This window comes from Dendropsophus ebraccatus, chromosome 7 (assembly GCF_027789765.1).
Source record: "Dendropsophus ebraccatus isolate aDenEbr1 chromosome 7, aDenEbr1.pat, whole genome shotgun sequence".
NCBI classification, from domain to species: Eukaryota; Metazoa; Chordata; class Amphibia; order Anura; family Hylidae; genus Dendropsophus; species Dendropsophus ebraccatus.
The window spans coordinates 18,724,516-18,741,365 of NC_091460.1; the positions used below are offsets into that span (position 1 = coordinate 18,724,516).

General features: G+C 47.3%; 1 protein-coding gene across 9 annotated transcripts in view; it reads left to right on the top strand.

Moving 5' to 3' along the window:
- Nucleotides 1-16,850, top strand: part of DYSF (dysferlin) — a 203,515-nt gene that overhangs the window by 136,396 nt on the left and 50,269 nt on the right. For all 9 annotated transcript variants that reach the window (XM_069977165.1, XM_069977169.1, XM_069977161.1 and 6 more), the window contains 4 exons: nucleotides 1,054-1,155; nucleotides 2,823-2,984; nucleotides 3,897-4,062; nucleotides 14,224-14,297. In XM_069977165.1, the coding sequence (XP_069833266.1) occupies nucleotides 1,054-1,155; nucleotides 2,823-2,984; nucleotides 3,897-4,062; nucleotides 14,224-14,297 (504 nt within the window). The remainder of the gene's footprint in view (nucleotides 1-1,053; nucleotides 1,156-2,822; nucleotides 2,985-3,896; nucleotides 4,063-14,223; nucleotides 14,298-16,850) is intronic.

Consider the following 16,850-nt stretch of genomic DNA (forward strand, 5'->3'; position numbering starts at 1 on the left):
CACTTACTCCCAAACATGGATGCAACCGATTGACCAGAGCAGCAGCAAATCCATAGAAAACCTCTCCTGCTCTGTACAGTTACTGACTTGGACAGAGGTGGCAGCAGAGAGCACTGTGTCAGACTGGAAAGAATACACCACTTCCTGCAGGACATACAGCAGCTGATAAATACTGGAAGATTTTCAAATAGAAGTAATTTACAAATCTGTATATTTTTATGATACCAGTTGATTTACAAACATTTTTACCCCTTTAAGTACTAGGATTTACTTATTTTTTTTAAGCATATTGTAGTTAGCTCTTTCACGGCTTTAAATTCTACTAATGGGTTTTGTCTTTTGGGTCCTAAAATACTAAATTGCTTGGCTGTGGTGTGATCCATAATCATATATCACCTATTATAACATGAAGTTGGTATATTCTAATAGAGGGTGTCCTTGTCTAGATGGTGAGTGTTAGTGAATATTTACATCTCAGTGTCTTCAAGCTGCAGAGAAAATTTCACCTATTGACTTAAAGGGGTATTCCACAAAAAAAAAAAAACTTTTCCCCTATCCACAGGATAGGGAAAAAGTAGGAGATCGCTGGGGATCCGACCTCCGTAGAGAAAAGTTAATCTTTCCTGGAATACCCCTTTAACGTTTGTATACCCATTGTACCCATTGAGATAAAGATGATGGCACTGAACATGTCAAAGCTAAAGAAATACAGATAATGTGCCCCGGGCCTCTTGACCACAGGGGTCTCCAGTCTCCATACCCATGGCCACACAAATGCCAGACAAGGACATATGTAAGTCTCTTTGGTTTACCTCTGGGCCAGTTGGGATGAGCTGGCCTTGTTAGTAGTCTAACCTGTGCGACACGTGTGACACGTCTAGTAAGCCTCCTTGGCACAGTGCCTTCTGTCTGTAGATTAGGAACATGATGGTATGAACCATACCAGTAGGGGTCCCACCCAGAGTCTCCCATGAAGTCCCCATCTTGTGTGTGCTACGTGCAATATATTTTATTCTAATTGTCAACTTTCCCCTTCACTTTTTATCTCTGCAGACAACAGATACGGATCTACCATATCCTCCTCCCCAGAAAAGTGCCAACGTCTATATGATTCCCCAAGGTATAAAACCTGTTCTGCAGAGGACGGCTATAGAGGTGAGTTTACATGAGCATGGCATGGATGTAAGTCTAGGTAACAACACCTGTGAGCGGTCGCCAAGGTTATATGGAAGTCACTTGTTATTGAGAATTCACGTGAAGTTGTCATCGGATGTTGTCATTGGCGTTTCTCCTTATAACTATGGGCATTATAGCAGCAGATTTAGAAACTGTCTTCTCCAAACTCCTCTGTTCACCTTAAGGCCCCCCTGTCCACCTCCAGACTCTTCTGTACATCTTAAGACCCCTCTATCTCCTCCAGACTTCTCTGTACCATCCAGACACCAATGTTGACTCCAAATTCCTCTATGCCCTGCAGACACCTCTGTCCCCTACAAACACCTCTGTCTTTTCTAGACACCTCTGTCCACTCAAGACCTTTCTGGTTTCGATCAGTAACCTCTGTCCCACTGCAGAAACCTTTCTCGTCTCCTCACTCCTCTGTCCCCTACAAACTCCTCTGTATCCTCTGTGCCCCCCCAGGCTCCTTCATCCCCTACAAACTCCTCTGTCTGTTCTAGACACCTCTATCCACTTAAGACCTTTCTGACCCCTCCAGACTCCTCTGTGCCCTCCAGACTCCTCTGTCCTTTCCATACTCCTCTGTCCTTTCCATACTCCTCTGTCCCCTCCAGACTCCCGTGTCCCCTCCAGGCTCCTCTGTCCCCTCCAGACTTCTCTGTCCCCTCTAGACTCCTCTGTCCCCTCCAGACTCCCCTGTCCCCTCCAGACTCCTCTGTCCCCTCCAGACTCCTCTGTCCCCTCCAGACTTCTCTGTCCCCTCCAGACTCCTCTGTCCCCTCCAGACTCCTCTGTCCCCTCCAGACTCCTCTGTCCCCTCCAGACTCCCCTGTCCCCTCCAGGCTCCTCTGTCCCCTCCAGACTCCTCTGTCCCCTCCAGACTCCTCTGTCCCCTCCAGACTCCCCTGTCCCCTCCAGGCTCCCCTGTCCCCTCCAGACTCCTCTGTCCCCTCCAGACTCCTCTGTCCCCTCCAGACTCCTCTGTCCCCTCCAGACTTCTCTGTCCCCTCCAGACTCCTCTGTCCCCTCCAGGCTCCCCTGTCCCCTCCAGGCTCCCCTGTCCCCTCCAGGCTCCCCTGTCCCCTCCAGGCTCCTCTGTCCCCTCCAGGCTCCTCTGTCCCCTCCAGACTCCCCTGTCCCCTCCAGGCTCCTCTGTCCCCTCCAGGCTCCTCTGTCCCCTCCAGACTTCTCTGTTCCCTCCAGACTCCTCTGTCCCCTCCAGGCTCCTCTGTCCCCTCCAGGCTCCCCTGTCCCCTCCAGGCTCCCCTGTCCCCTCCAGACTCCTCTGTCCCCTCCAGGCTCCTCTGTACATGCCACCACATTGTAGGTCTCATTTTGAAGCCTTCTCGTCTCTGTACTCCACCTCTCATGTTCGGCTTTTGCCCCTTCGTTGTAATTTGCCTCCCCAATGGACTCATGTGGAAAAGGTATCAATGTAGAAGTATGTATATCTGTATGTGTTTTGTGTTTCATTACGGATTCTAATACATTGATCCCATAGAGCTCTTGTTGCTTCAGCTTGTTACTTTATATGAGACATTTAACAGCGTTTTCCCGCACGTTCCCGGTGGTTATGATGATGAGCTGATAGCCATTATTAAATAAACCTTTTAAACCTGAGATTTTGACCACTCTGCCGGCAGGTTCTGGCATGGGGTCTGAGAAACCTTAAGAGCTACCAGCTGGCCAGCGTGACATCCCCCAGCCTCATTGTGGAGTGTGGCGATGAAATGATCCAGTCTTGCGTTATTAAAAACGTCAAAAAGAATCCCAACTTTGATGTGTGCGTCCTCTTCATGGAAGTGGTAAGAGCCTTAATACAGTAAACAGATTTCGCCCCCGACCCTTGCGTCGTAAGAAAGGCCCAGGTGCTTGTAAAATGCACTTGGCCTGGATTCAGCTACTTTTATAAGCCGATATTCCAGAGGTGCGAGAGAGCTAGCATGTGTTTCTTATATCAAGAGGCTGAATGAAAGCTGTCTATCAGCAGCTGGAGACCAGCACTGGGATTATTATCTTTGAGGACTGGTGGATGGAGTTGCAACCATTTAAAACTTGATAGCAAGTCCGGGACTGGGCCGGGGGCTGGCCTCCTGGGACGACTCTGGTGTAGAACCTACAGATAGTCCAGCATGGAAACATCTTATTTACCACGTAATATTACCTGAACTCTGTGTAGAGAAAGGGACCTAAAATGGTTTGGAGAAAGTGGCCCATGAAAAAGTTGGGTAATGGGAACTTGAAGGATGTTCTTAAGGATGTTCTCAAGTCATGTATGGAAATCGTAATCGTAGGCTTGATTTCTCTGTAGTAACACTCATGGGTGTAAGGTTCTCAATGGACATCCATACCCTCTCACCATCTCTAGCTTTTAGTTCTGCAGGCCATCAGGGCCAAAGGTGGAAGGATCTTTTTCCACCATGTTAGTTTATTTCCAGGTCAACTCTACATTCTTTCTACTCTGTTTAAATAGCATCCCCAAGTCTATTTATATACCTAATTTTGCTAAACATCCTTGCATCCTCCCCTTCATACTTTGGGATTGAGCGTAGATTTCATACCCCTTCCAAGATTCGTATGTTGCATGAGCTGCGAGGAGGAGTTAGGGAGAGGAAGCGATGACCCCACCGAGAGAATCTGTCATTTCTAATATTACGTTGTAGAGGATGTTTAGTAAGAACAAAGTCAGTTGACCGGCCTGTGTTCTTGTTGTGTAGAGGCTGCCCAGAGAAGATCTGTACAGTCCGCCCATCATTGTCAAGGTGATCGACAATCGGCAGTTTGGAAGGAAGCCTGTAGTAGGACAATGTACCATCAACTCTCTGGAGGAGTTTCACTGTGACCCCAATGAGGATGAGGGAGATATGGAAGACGGAATGACAGGTATAAGATGGAGTCCACCAATGGTTCTTGTCTACACAACAAGTTAATGGAAACTATTCAGAATGTTGCATTTGGAGCTTCCAGTGTGGGTGACCCTGCATATCAATGTACTTAGAGTATAGTAGCACATGGACAATTGGTTTTAAAGAGGAAGTCCCATGAAAAGTACAAATCACTGGAAGGCAGGGGGTGCGGGAACATAATAAAGAAAGTATACTTACCCGTTCCCATCCTCTGTAAGAAAGCATACTTACCTGTTCCCATGCCTCCATAGTGTCACTCTTCGGTCTCTTCAGCACCTGCCCGACGCTGTTTTTGGCTGGCATCTGGGTGTGTCACGAACCCAGCTATGGCGGGCAATACATTGTTTCAGCAGCAGGAGCTGCAGGAGGCCAGAGGTGGGGAGATATCGGTTTCTTTATTATGTTGGATTGGTGCAGTACTTGTAATGTAGTCTGAATATTATATAGCCTATTTTAAGGTTTTTAGGTGGTTTTTTTAGATATAAGTTCTCTGACCTTGTGACAATGAGACATTTATACTTGAGATGACAGAACTATGACACACTGACCCTAAGGTGCTAAAATAGTAATATACTGACAGAAACAAGACACACTGACACGTGGGGTACAGGATAGTGACACTTGGGGTGCAGGATTGTGACACCTGGGGTACCGGATAGTGACACTTGGGGTACAGGATAATAACACTTGGGGTACAGGATAATAACACTTCGGGTACAGGATAGTGACACTTGGGGCGCAGGATAGTGACACCTGGGATACAGGATAATAACACTTGGGGTACAGGATAGTGACACCTGGGGTACAGAATAGTGACACTTGGGGTACAGGATAGTGACACTTGGGGTACAGAATAGTGACACTTGGGGTACAGAATAGTGACACTTGGGGTACAGGATAGTGACACTTGGGGTACAGGATAATGACACTTGGGGTACAGGATAGTTACACTTGGGGTACAGGATAGTGACACTCTTGGTACAGGATAATGACAATCTGGGTACAGGATAATGACACTCTGGGTACATCATAGTGACACTTGGGGTACAGGATAGTGACACTCTGGGTACATCATAGTGACACTTGGGGTACAGGATAGTGACACTCTGGGTACAGGATAGTGACACTCGGGGTACAGTATAGTGACCCTTCAGGGTACAGGATAGTTACACTTGGGGTACAGGATAATGACACTCTGGGTACAGGATAATGACACTTGGGGTACAGGATAATGACACTTGGGGTACAGGATAGTGACACTTGGGGTACAGGATAGTGATACTCGGGGTACAGGATAGTGACACTCGGGGGACAGTATAGTGACCCTTCGGGGTACAGGATAATGACACTTGGGGTACAGGATAGTGACACTCTGGGTACAGGATAATGACAATCTGGGTACAGGATAATGACACTCTGGGTACAGGATAGTGACACTCGGGTACAGGATAGTGACCTTTGGGGTACAGGATAGTGACCTTTGGGGTACAGGATAATGACACTTGGGGTACAGGATAGTGACACTCTGGGTACAGGATAGTGACACTCTGGGTACAGGATAGTGACACTCGGGGTACAGTATAGTGACCCTTCGGGGTACAGGATAGTTACACTTGGGGTACAGGATAATGACACTCTGGGTACAGGATAATGACACTTGGGGTACAGGATAATGACACTCTGGGTACAGGATAGTGACACTTGGGGTACAGGATAATGTCACTCTGGGTACAGGATAGTTACACTTGGGGTACAGAATAATGACACTCTGGGTACAGGATAGTGACACTTGGGGTACAGGATAATGACACTCTGGGTACAGGATAGTGACACTTGGGGTACAGGATAGTGACACTCGGGGTACAGAATAATGACACTCTGGGTACAGAATAATGACACTCTGGGTACAGGATAGTGACACTTGGGGTACAGGATAATGACACTCTGGGTACAGGATAGTGACACTCGGGGTACAGGATAGTGACACTCGGGGTACAGGATAGTGACACTTGGGGTACAGGATAGTGACACTTGGGGTACAGGATAATGACACTTGGGGTACAGGATAGTTACACTTGGGGTGCAGGATAATGACACTTGGGGTACAGCATGATGACTATCGGGGTACAGGATAATGACACTCTGGGTACAGGATAGTTACACTTGGGGTACAGAATAATGACACTCTGGGTACAGGATAGTGACACTTGGGGTACAGGATAGGGACACTCTGGGTACAGGACAGTGACACTCTGGGTACAGGATAGTGACACTTGGGGTACAGGATAGTGACACTCTGGGTACAGTACAATCATGCAGGCACGGAGCTCTCTCGTCCCGTCTTCCGGTAACTTCTCTACAGTCTTCGGTGTCAGGATGATAAAACACTGTAGATTTACAGGATATATTTGGGAGTTTTATGAAGCGGAGTCTGGTCTGTAAATCCATTATAGGAATCCCTTCTGTTCCATCGCTTGTAAATTTAATATTTCCAAATAACTTTAATGCTTCTTGTAACTTTTACCCTGATACTATTTTAGATGTGTGTGATACAGCGCCTATAAAGTATAGCGTGTCCATAAAGAGTCAGACTCTCTAACACTTCACTAATAGACAGGCCGCTATGGTGGCTGGATGTCAGGCTTGGCCAACACGAGCTTTTGAGGTATCTGGAGTATTCTCACCTGTAAGTAAGGGGGAGGGGCTGGGGGCTCAACGGTATGTAGTCACATTGCCTCCGCTCCCTCCTCATACCGGCTGGATTAAAGGGGTACTCCAGTGAAAATATTTTTCTCTCAAATCAACTTGCTTCAGAAAGTTATATTAATTTGCAATTTATCCTTCCAGTCTTCCTGTACTTACCAGCTGCTGTACGGATTACAGGAAGAGGTGTATTCTTTCCAGTGCTCTCTGCTGCCACCTCTGTCTATGTCAGGAACTGTCCAGAGCAGCAGCAAATCCCCATAGAAAACTTCTCCTGCTCTGGACAGTTCCTGATATGGACAGAGGTGGCAGCAGAGAGCACTGTGTAAGAGTGAAAGGAATACACCACTTTCTGCAGGACATGCAGCAGCTGATAAATGCTGGAAGACTGGAAATTTTTAAATTGAAGTGAATTATAAATGTATATAACTTTCTGAAACCAATTGAAAAGAAAAAGATTTTTGCCAGAGTACCCCTTTAACAAGTGCTGGAAACTTCATGCAAGGCCCTGGGAGGAGTGGCTAGCAGGAGGGCAGAGTCATCATAACTACATGCCGCTGCACCCCCCACCCCCATAACTACATGGTGCAGGGCAGGGCGGATATTACCATTCAGGGAATGGGTCTTGAGCATCAGCCAAGATCCAGCCAAACCTCCTGAGGAAGCAAAGGATGATTGGTTGTCTCAAGAGAGAGGAACGAGCTGGGAAGCCGGGGACAATACACTACTACATAACTTACTTTCAGGAAGCAAAAACATACCAAAGCCAGTACTATTATTGATATAAGAGTTTTTATATAAAAACTATTTACCGATACCGGAATATCCCTTTAACATTAATGGCAAATCACGGTATTCAGTGGGAGTCCGACTGCTATGGCCATCTTCACAGGAGGGTCACCTTTCAGTCAGTCTCCTCCTGTGTCATTGTTACCTCTTTCTGGGCCCACGTTGATGCTGGGTTCTTTGCCAACCACTGTAAACGCTTGGCATCAACTTCCTTTTTATTAGTTAAAGGGGAACTATCAGCAGGTTAGACTACTGTAACCTGCTGATATGTCCCTATTGCACAGGAGACGCTGAGGAGGATGGTATGTCTCTTTCCTTCCCCCGCTGTGCCGTTCTGATGCAGACTGTCTTTTGTGCCACGGTTTGGTGAGACCATTAGGGCACTGCCCATCCTCATAGCACTGGTCTGGCCACCCCTGTCTGGCCCCCTCCATTCATTATTATTAAAAAAGGGATGGGCAGGCTGGGGGTTGGAACGGGGCTATGGGGTTGGGCAGTGTTCCTAACGGTCTTACCAGGCCAGTGCTCAGAAAAGGTGCAGAGGATGAACGTCAGATGAACTGTGCAGTAGGGACATATCAGCAGGTTAGATTTGTCTAACCTGCTGATAGTTTCCCTTTAACCAAACATAATGCAAAATACGTAACCTGGCAAACATGATGGAGTCACATGAAATATGGCATGGGTGGCAAGCGTTACCCCTCCAAGTCTGACTGGCCATGGCCCTTCTGGCAAAATGTGTCAGGGTTGCCAGTATCAGGACCTTGGGCAACTATGAGATCACCACGCTGCAGGCATTTTGATAGTGGTTGTAGGTACGGACCCGTTGTACTTGGGCCCAGCAGTTGAGGGGGCCCATAAAGTCTCTCTTCCCTAAATGAGGAGTCCAGTAGTCTGAAATTGAGGATTCCTGTGACACAATATGGACTGGGGCCCACCAACTTTATGTTATGCCTCTGGTAGTTGTCTCTGTTAGGAATCAGGCATTCAGTGAGGTGTGTGGGGGTGTTATAGGTAATTTTTTTTTTTTAAATGCAAGTTTTTAACTTAGGCAAAGATAAAAAGTAGTTATAGACGTATTAGTGGACTTTTGCATCACTTACCATGGGAGCTGGAAACGCAGCAGGTAACATATGTGATTGGGTAGCCGGGACCTTCTCCCCGTGTCATAACCTCCGACGTGTCTCGTACATGAAAAGTGACATTTCAAATGCGGTCTGTCTCGCCGCCACCATTGCTGCCGATGGACTCATTCGAGCTTTGGCACCGTGTTTTCTGAAGCCTTTGTCTTTACCTTGGTAGCGTGCCAACATTTACACGTCTCAGCGGCCCGTTTTCTTTATCCTGGCAGGCGGGTATTTTTTTCTTTTTTTTTTCTGTTATTTAATGTAACACTCAGCTCACCGCCTTCCCCGCTGAGAGAATAATTGCTGTTTCTTTTGAATTCCAATAATACTGTGTTTTTAAAGAGATTTTTTTCCCCCTTCTGGTTGGAAATATTACTAGAAGAGGGGTGTTGTTTCGTAGCCTGGCGTAGCTCGTCTCATTAACACGTCAGGGTCCAGACGTACCAACAAGCCATGTGGACAGCCAGGGGAGGGTGTAGTAACCAGGACATCCACTAGCAGGACTGCCATCACTATGACCACTCGTTTAAGCGGAGCACAACACTTCTATACTGAGCACAATCTGAAATACAGAGCCTAAACAATTATTCCCTTGATATACGGAGTATAGTTACTGTGGTTGCCTTCTGTCAACCAGTCATCCACCATGGATTGCTAAATGGTAGATGTGCCCAGTAATCCCCAACTTGGCTTCAGTCAATATCATATCATGTTGAAGTGTACCTTCCATAATAATAATAATAATAATAAAAAAAAAAGTTTTGACACCTAGTTTTGGACCTACTGCTAAGACCCCGCCAAATAATAGTACTTCCCTGCTGCCAATCATCTCCGTCCAAACAGCCCCATGGACTTATAATGGGGCCACCTGGATGGGAATCTCTTCAAGCTAGTGATAAAATAAGCTACCATCTGCTTCTCCTGGCTTGTTCTCCTGAAAGGTGGAGGTCTCAGCAGTAAAGGTGGGCATACACTTTGATTGATCATTATCTCTCCCGTCTTTCCTATACACATGAAGGTTTGGCATGGCTTTACGTTCCTGTGTTCTCTATGGGGAGGGGTAAGCTGCAGCCAGACTGCTCTGGGGGGGACTTCTCTTTCTACAACTAAGGGGTCAGGCAACAAAATTCCATCATACCTGACCCCTATTTCCACCGACATTATAGTTCTGATCTTTCTCGATAGAAAATCTTTCTTGTCACGATTGGCTGATCAGTAAAGATCATCCAATGGATGCAGAGTAGTAAGGTAGGATAATCAAGACTGAGGCATACACAGAAGATTCCAATGCTTTCTTGGTTTATTATATTCTTAGCAAACACTTATTTGCAAAATTTCATCACCAAGTGATATATACAACACATAGCCATAGAGAGGACTACAGCAATACTGAAGAAAAAGTCCACCGCCCAGCCGGGCTGGTTACAATTCACATTCGGACACTAGGACACTGACGGAACAGATGGAGAGTTCACGTCTGCGACGTCTAGCGCTTTTTTCTTAGTAAGGCAGGATGTCCATCTCCAGTGCAGCATCGTAAAACGGAAGGACGTTGATAATACTGGGTTTGAAAATCTCCCATAAAATCTTTAGCGCCAGGGGATATAGGAAACAGTGGTAGGATAACTTGACTTAAAATAGGGTCCTATTTACACAGGATGAATATTGTGCGAATTATCATTGTAATTCCACATCGTGCTGGTTTCAGAAGGAGTAACTAACAACTATCGTTCTGTGTAATATGGTAAAGTTTCAGGTTAACAATCGTTAACGAGCATAACAATCTCATTTGCGATCCTTTATTCTTAAATGTTAAAAATCGCTTAGTCTAATAGGACCCTAAGGGTGGTCCCTGTGAACCACAGCCAGCGCCATCTTGTGGTGATGACATCTTAGAAAGGGAAGCTGCTACGTTGTCAGATGACTCACAGCTTGCCTAGCTCCAATTGGCTCAGTAAGCTGTCAGTCATTTGACTCTCCCAGCCAAAGATGCAGAAGAACAGATGCCACAGACCAGGGCCGTCTTAACAGTATTATGGGCCCCTGGGCAGAGGTGTGAATTGCCCCCCCCCCCCAACCGCCACCATCAAATCCCCCACATATTTGCATATAGTGCCCCCCATAGTAGCCAATCCCCCCATAGTAGCCAATCCCCCCCATATAGTGCCCCCCATAGTAGCCAATCCCCCCATATAGTGCCCCCCATAGTAGCCAGTGTCCCCCATAGTAGCCAGTGCCCCCCACAGTAGCCAGTGCCCCCCATAGTAGCCAGTGCCCCCCATAGTAGCCAGTGCCCCCCATAGTAGCCAGGGCCCCCCATAGTAGCCAGTGCCCACATAGTAGCCAGTGCCCCCCATAGTAGTCAGTGCCCCTCATAGTAGCCAGTGCCCCCCATAGTAGCCAGTGCCCCCCATAGTAGCCAGTGCCCCCATAGTAGCCAGTGCCCCCCATAGTAGCCAGTGCCCCCATAGTAGCCAGTCCCCCCCCATAGTAGCCAGTGCCCCCCATAGTAGCCAGTGCCCCCATAGTAGCCAGTCCCCCCCCATAGTAGCCAGTGCCCCCCATAGTAGCCAGTGCCCCCATAGTAGCCAGTGCCCCCATAGTAGCCAGTGCCCCCCATAGTAGCCAGTGCCCCATAGTAGCCAGTGCCCCCATAGTAGCCAGTGCCCCCCATAGTAGCCAGTGCCCCAATAGTAGCCAGTCCCCCCCCATAGTAGCCAGTGCCCCCCATAGTAGCCAGTGCCCCCCATAGTAGCCAGTCCCCCCCATAGTAGCCAGTGCCCCCATAGAAGCCAGCCCCCCCCCCCATAGTAGCCAGTGCCCCCCATAGTAGCCAGTGCCCCCCATAGTAGCCAGTGCCCCCCATAGTAGCCAGTGTCCCCCATAGTAGCCAGTGCCCCCCACAGTAGCCAGTGCCCCCCATAGTAGCCAGTGCCCCCCATAGTAGCCAGTGCCCCCCATAGTAGTCAGTGCCCCTTATAGTAGCCAGTGCCCCCCATAGTAGCCAGTGCCCCCCATAGTAGCCAGTGCCCCCATAGTAGCCAGTGCCCCCCATAGTAGCCAGTGCCCCCATAGTAGCCAGTGCCCCCCATAGTAGCCAGTCCCCCCCATAGTAGCCAGTGTCCCCCATAGTAGCCAGTGCCCCCATAGTAGCCAGTCCCCCCCATAGTAGCCAGTCCCCCCCATAGTAGCCAGTGCCCTCCATAGTAGCCAGTGCCCCCATAGTAGCCAGTGCCCCCCATAGTAGCCAGTGCCCCCCATAGTAGCCAGTGCCCCCATAGTAGCCAGTGCCCCCATAGTAGCCAGTCCCCCCCCATAGTAGCCAGTGCCCCCCATAGTAGCCAGTGCCCCCATAGTAGCCAGTCCCCCCCCATAGTAGCCAGTGCCCCCATAGTAGCCAGTCCCCCCCCATAGTAGCCAGTGCCCCCCATAGTAGCCAGTCCCCCCCCATAGTAGCCAGTGCCCACCATAGTAGCCAGTGCCCTCCATAGTAGCCAGTGCCCCCCAAAACAACAAACCAGTTACTCACCCGTCCGCCGGCCCCAGCAGCTGATGTCTCCCGTCAGCGCGTCACTCCCGTCATCCTCCGGCACAGGCGGCGGGGCACAGAGAGACTGCCTGTGCCGGAAGTGTCCGGCTGCACGACACATCCAGGACACAGGCAGCGTCTCTGTACCCCGCTGCCTGTGCCGGAGGATGTCGGGAGTGCGCGCTGCCGGGAGACATGAGCTGCTGGGGCCGGCGGACGGGTGAGTTCCTGGACTGCCCGCCCCTTCTATCGCCGCTTAGCTGAGTCGATCAGAAGCCCAGGAAAGTGCTGCTTATTGCACTTTCCTGGGCTTCTGATCGGCTGTCAGCTGAGAAGCGATAGAAGGGGCGGGCGGAGGGGGTGGCTCAGGGCCGCTCACTATGCATATGCATAGTGAGCGGCAATAGAGGGGGCGGGCGGGACGGCTTCCTTGCGGTGCTCAGCCCTGCTTGGGAGCCGTCTTTGCTTTATAGGATGCACTTAGTTTTATAAGTGCATCTTATAAAGCTAAAAATACAGGTCACAGAGGGCAGGGGCCCCCTAGGACGCAAGGGCCCCCGGGCAGCCGCCTACCCTGCCCAATGGATAAGACGGCCCTGCCACAGACCAGAGCTCTGGGGACCAGCAAACAGCAGGAAATTTGAAAAAAGATGGACCCAGAAGTGAGGGTAAGTATAGAAACATTATATATATATATATATATATATATATATATATATATTTTTTTTTTTTTAATGGCGCCAGAGTTGTCCTTTAACCCCATCCATAGGCCAACCAGATAAAGGCCAATAGTAAGTCCTGTTGGGCAGCCTTGCAAGAGTACTATACAAGTTATGGGGCCCTATGGGTAATGCTTGCCATTCTATATACTATGGTATATGTCGGGGCTTGGTGTGCCTGTTACGATTTGCTATCCAGTGGGCTGACGGGTGCTGTAGTGCGGTATAACTCACATCTGTTCTACATAATCAAACAATTAGTAAAAGCTTCTATATAGAAGTCTGTGCTTTAATGCAATGAAGGTGTGATTCCATCACCTACTAATGGGTAGGAGCGATCCCTCACCATACTGCTCCCATATGTTCCCCCGAGCAGACTCAGTCTCCGCTTCTCCCAGACATAAAAGCAGTAAAGATTTATTTATACATTTTTAGTTCGTAAAGTTAAGAATTGAGTTACCTAGTTATCCTTGTATCTCTTGGGTTGGGGAGTGGGGACCATCTTCCCTTCTTCTCTATGGTTGTGGTCTGAATAGAAAAAGTGACCTTATGGGAGCATTTGTACTGCTTGGAAATGTATTAGTCTGTGGGCCTTAAGAGCTCCTTGCAGTCTTCGCATTCACCTGACCTCAAGAGCACTACTATAACCATAAGATTTGGAGCCCACCAGGATGAAGGAATGGTATCACTAATGGAGAGTTTTTTTCCAGGACTTTTTGACTAATGACCTATCTTTAAGATATCTTATTGGCAGGGGTATGACCGATCACCACTGCTCATCAGCTGCCAGAACCGCATACACATACAGCCAGAGATAGACAGCTCCATAAAATGTGTAGTGGCCGCACAGTGTTACTGCAGCTCAGCTCCCATTTACATCAATGAGAGCTGAATTGCAGCAACCCAGAACGGCCACTACACAATGTATGGAGCTGTCAGCAACATACATTGAGCTACCCCATATATTGAGCTACCCCTAATGTGATTCTAAAGAGGATGGGATTGTATCATGTAACCTTGCCCACCATGGAGCACCACCAGTATTATCATCAACCTCCAGAGGTATTATAGGTCCTTAAACCTCTTCAACCCATCAGAAATACTACCATGAATACTGTCACTCACTCAGAAGATCTGCTATATGACACCACTGTCCTTGCCTTCAGTACGACAGTTCAGTTCACAAAAATTGGTGGCCTTTTCCTGACTTTGTTATGGGCCCCTATGAACTTTAGTTATACCCCTGACTGATGGTCTCATAACCTTTGCAGATGATGTGAGTATGACTCCGAGGGATGAAGTACTCATCGATATTGACGATAAAGAACCCTTGATCCCGACTCAGGTAAGACCCAAAATCTCGTGTTGTTACTTTGGTGCCATATAAATATCAAACATACAAAAACATTTGGGTGACATAACCCAACGTCCTGTGCCCGATGCATGCCATGATAAAATATATCATCTTACCATGTGTGATGTTTGGAATGAGGTGGAGGTAAAGTTTGTGAAGGGTTTTTATGACAGACCTTCGACTTGAAGACCTATGGAGATTTTTGTTAGATAAAGTAAGTGATTTGGTGAACTCTGCTCCATGTGACATTTACAGAATTTGGTTTTGGGTGACCGCTCCATCTTGTTGTTGATGGTATTTTTGGATTTGAGGCATAAAGAATATCTCTTTTGGAAGAAGAATCCTGGACCTGATATAAAAAAAAATAATCCAAAAATAGTTTTCTTTATTTGATTATAGACTAAAGAAGACCATACATGTTAGACACGTGCTGGCTGAACCCACTGATATTGTTGGGACTGGTTGAACGTGTGATGTGTGTTGTAGCCTCCTGAATCACTCATAACGGCAGGGAAAAGAAGCATTGATCATGTTGAGTTTTGTTCGTCCGATCCCCATCCCACCCCACTGTTTGAAACTCACAAACACTTGAGCATTCAAGTATAGGGAGATTGGGAGTGATAGCTGTTGACCAAATGTATCTTATGTGTTTGGCAGCTTAAAGGGGTTGTCCGGCATCACAATATTTTTTATATGATGCTCAGGGAGGTGTGGGTTAAAAAATAAAAACCCTTACATACCATCCCTTACTTCCTCTGCGGCCCCTTTGATTCCAGTGTGTCTGTCTTCTGGTTCCACAGATGATACTCTGTAGGCAAGCTCGACCAATTGATGTGCTGTGGCCACTGGTCCGCTGCATGCGCCAATGTTACATTGTCTGTAGACCCAGAAGTGCTGATACAGGAGGTCCAGGAACCCCGGACACAGTGAGAAGAACGAGGCTAAGTGAGGGATTTTTTTTCTAACCCACACCTCCCTAAGCATAATATACATTCCCTAAGCATAATCCCTTTAACTAAGTGGTGAGGCATCATCTAAGTCTGCAGATTCCCAAGAAGCTCCAAGATTTCCATTCTGCCACACACAAATAGTAGTTTCTCCAATCTGAAACCATCATTTAGACCTGCATCTCTGCAAGGCATACTGTGGAGAACGGGAGCCAACGTATAGTGTCAGGAACCCTTTAAGCTCTGTTTGCTGGTTAGACGTATGTAAATAGATGAGGTATTTGGATTCATTAGGGTGTCATAGTGCCCATACACTTTATACTAAAGTTGGCCGAACCCACGGCTGTTAGTATAAGGTGTTTGAGACCCTCCCAATAGATGATTGGGTGAAGATAGCGGTTAGGCATGGTGAATTTTCAATGCCTCACCCTTATGTTCTTGTTGGGATAAACCAGTGCCAGAGCTTGATCTCTGTTTGTATATTCTTGCCTTGCTTATGTTTATATCCTTCCAAAACATTATGGTAACTTGGTATCTTAAGGTGCGCATTTTGCTTTATCCACTGTAAACTCTACCAGATGCAGAATATGTTGGCACTATGTAGGAAACATGAAAAGAAATATAGGATACTTATTCACCACAATAACAATGGGAGGTGTAAGCTATAGGTGACCCAGAGCAGCAGATACCCTAAACAAACCTGTTTAGCAGAGGTCCCGGCCTCATATATAGCACATAGAATTGTATACATAGAAGCGATTGCTGGACAGCCTGAAGAACCACAACCTACCAGATACACTAAGAGAAATGTAAACGTTAGAACCAAGATTCAGCATTGGTATAATAAAACCTATTTAAACCCTTTCAGGGGTGTTGGGCATAAACAAATATTTTCCCAGCTGCTCCAGATGCATTTCTCCTCAGCCATGATCCTCCTCGGCACGTGAATCTATTTGACGTTCTCCGGCTGCAGGCCCTTCTGTAAAGCCGTAAAGTCTGTCCCATGGGTGATGGGCTTAATTTGTGTTATTTTGCTCATTAAGCCCATAGGGGAACTTCACTGAGGACCTCACAATGAGTCCTTCATCACTTCAGTCCTTTACGTTCCTATCGATATCTGCAAATTCCACTTGTAGGCCACCACTTACCAGCGGTTACTTCTTTCCGGGTTCTTGGTTTTTGTGGTCGCTGTTTAATGTAATTTCCCAAACAGATGCCAACGCCGTCCAGGCTGCAGTGAGGAAGGTGCCAGGAAATTTATAATGTTTAGTAAAGGTCGTGTGCCCTCACTGCAACCTTTCTCCTCATTCATGGTCCTCAGAGACGGGTGGTTACAGGCCCGCTAAATAAAGAACCACTTAAAATTGAAGAAATAAAACTCTACTGAGGCATTCATATATGTTTATGTGTAATATATTTCATTCAGATGTAGTTACACTGACAAAAGTATTCTAGCCTGATGTATAGATTTATCTTAGGCAAACTCAATGAATGTTCATTCGGAACATAGCCATGACTCCCAACACCCTTTTCTCCTCCAGACACTACTGGTAGTATCCTATCTTGCTTGAGAGGTAAAGAATTAGGTTTACTGCAG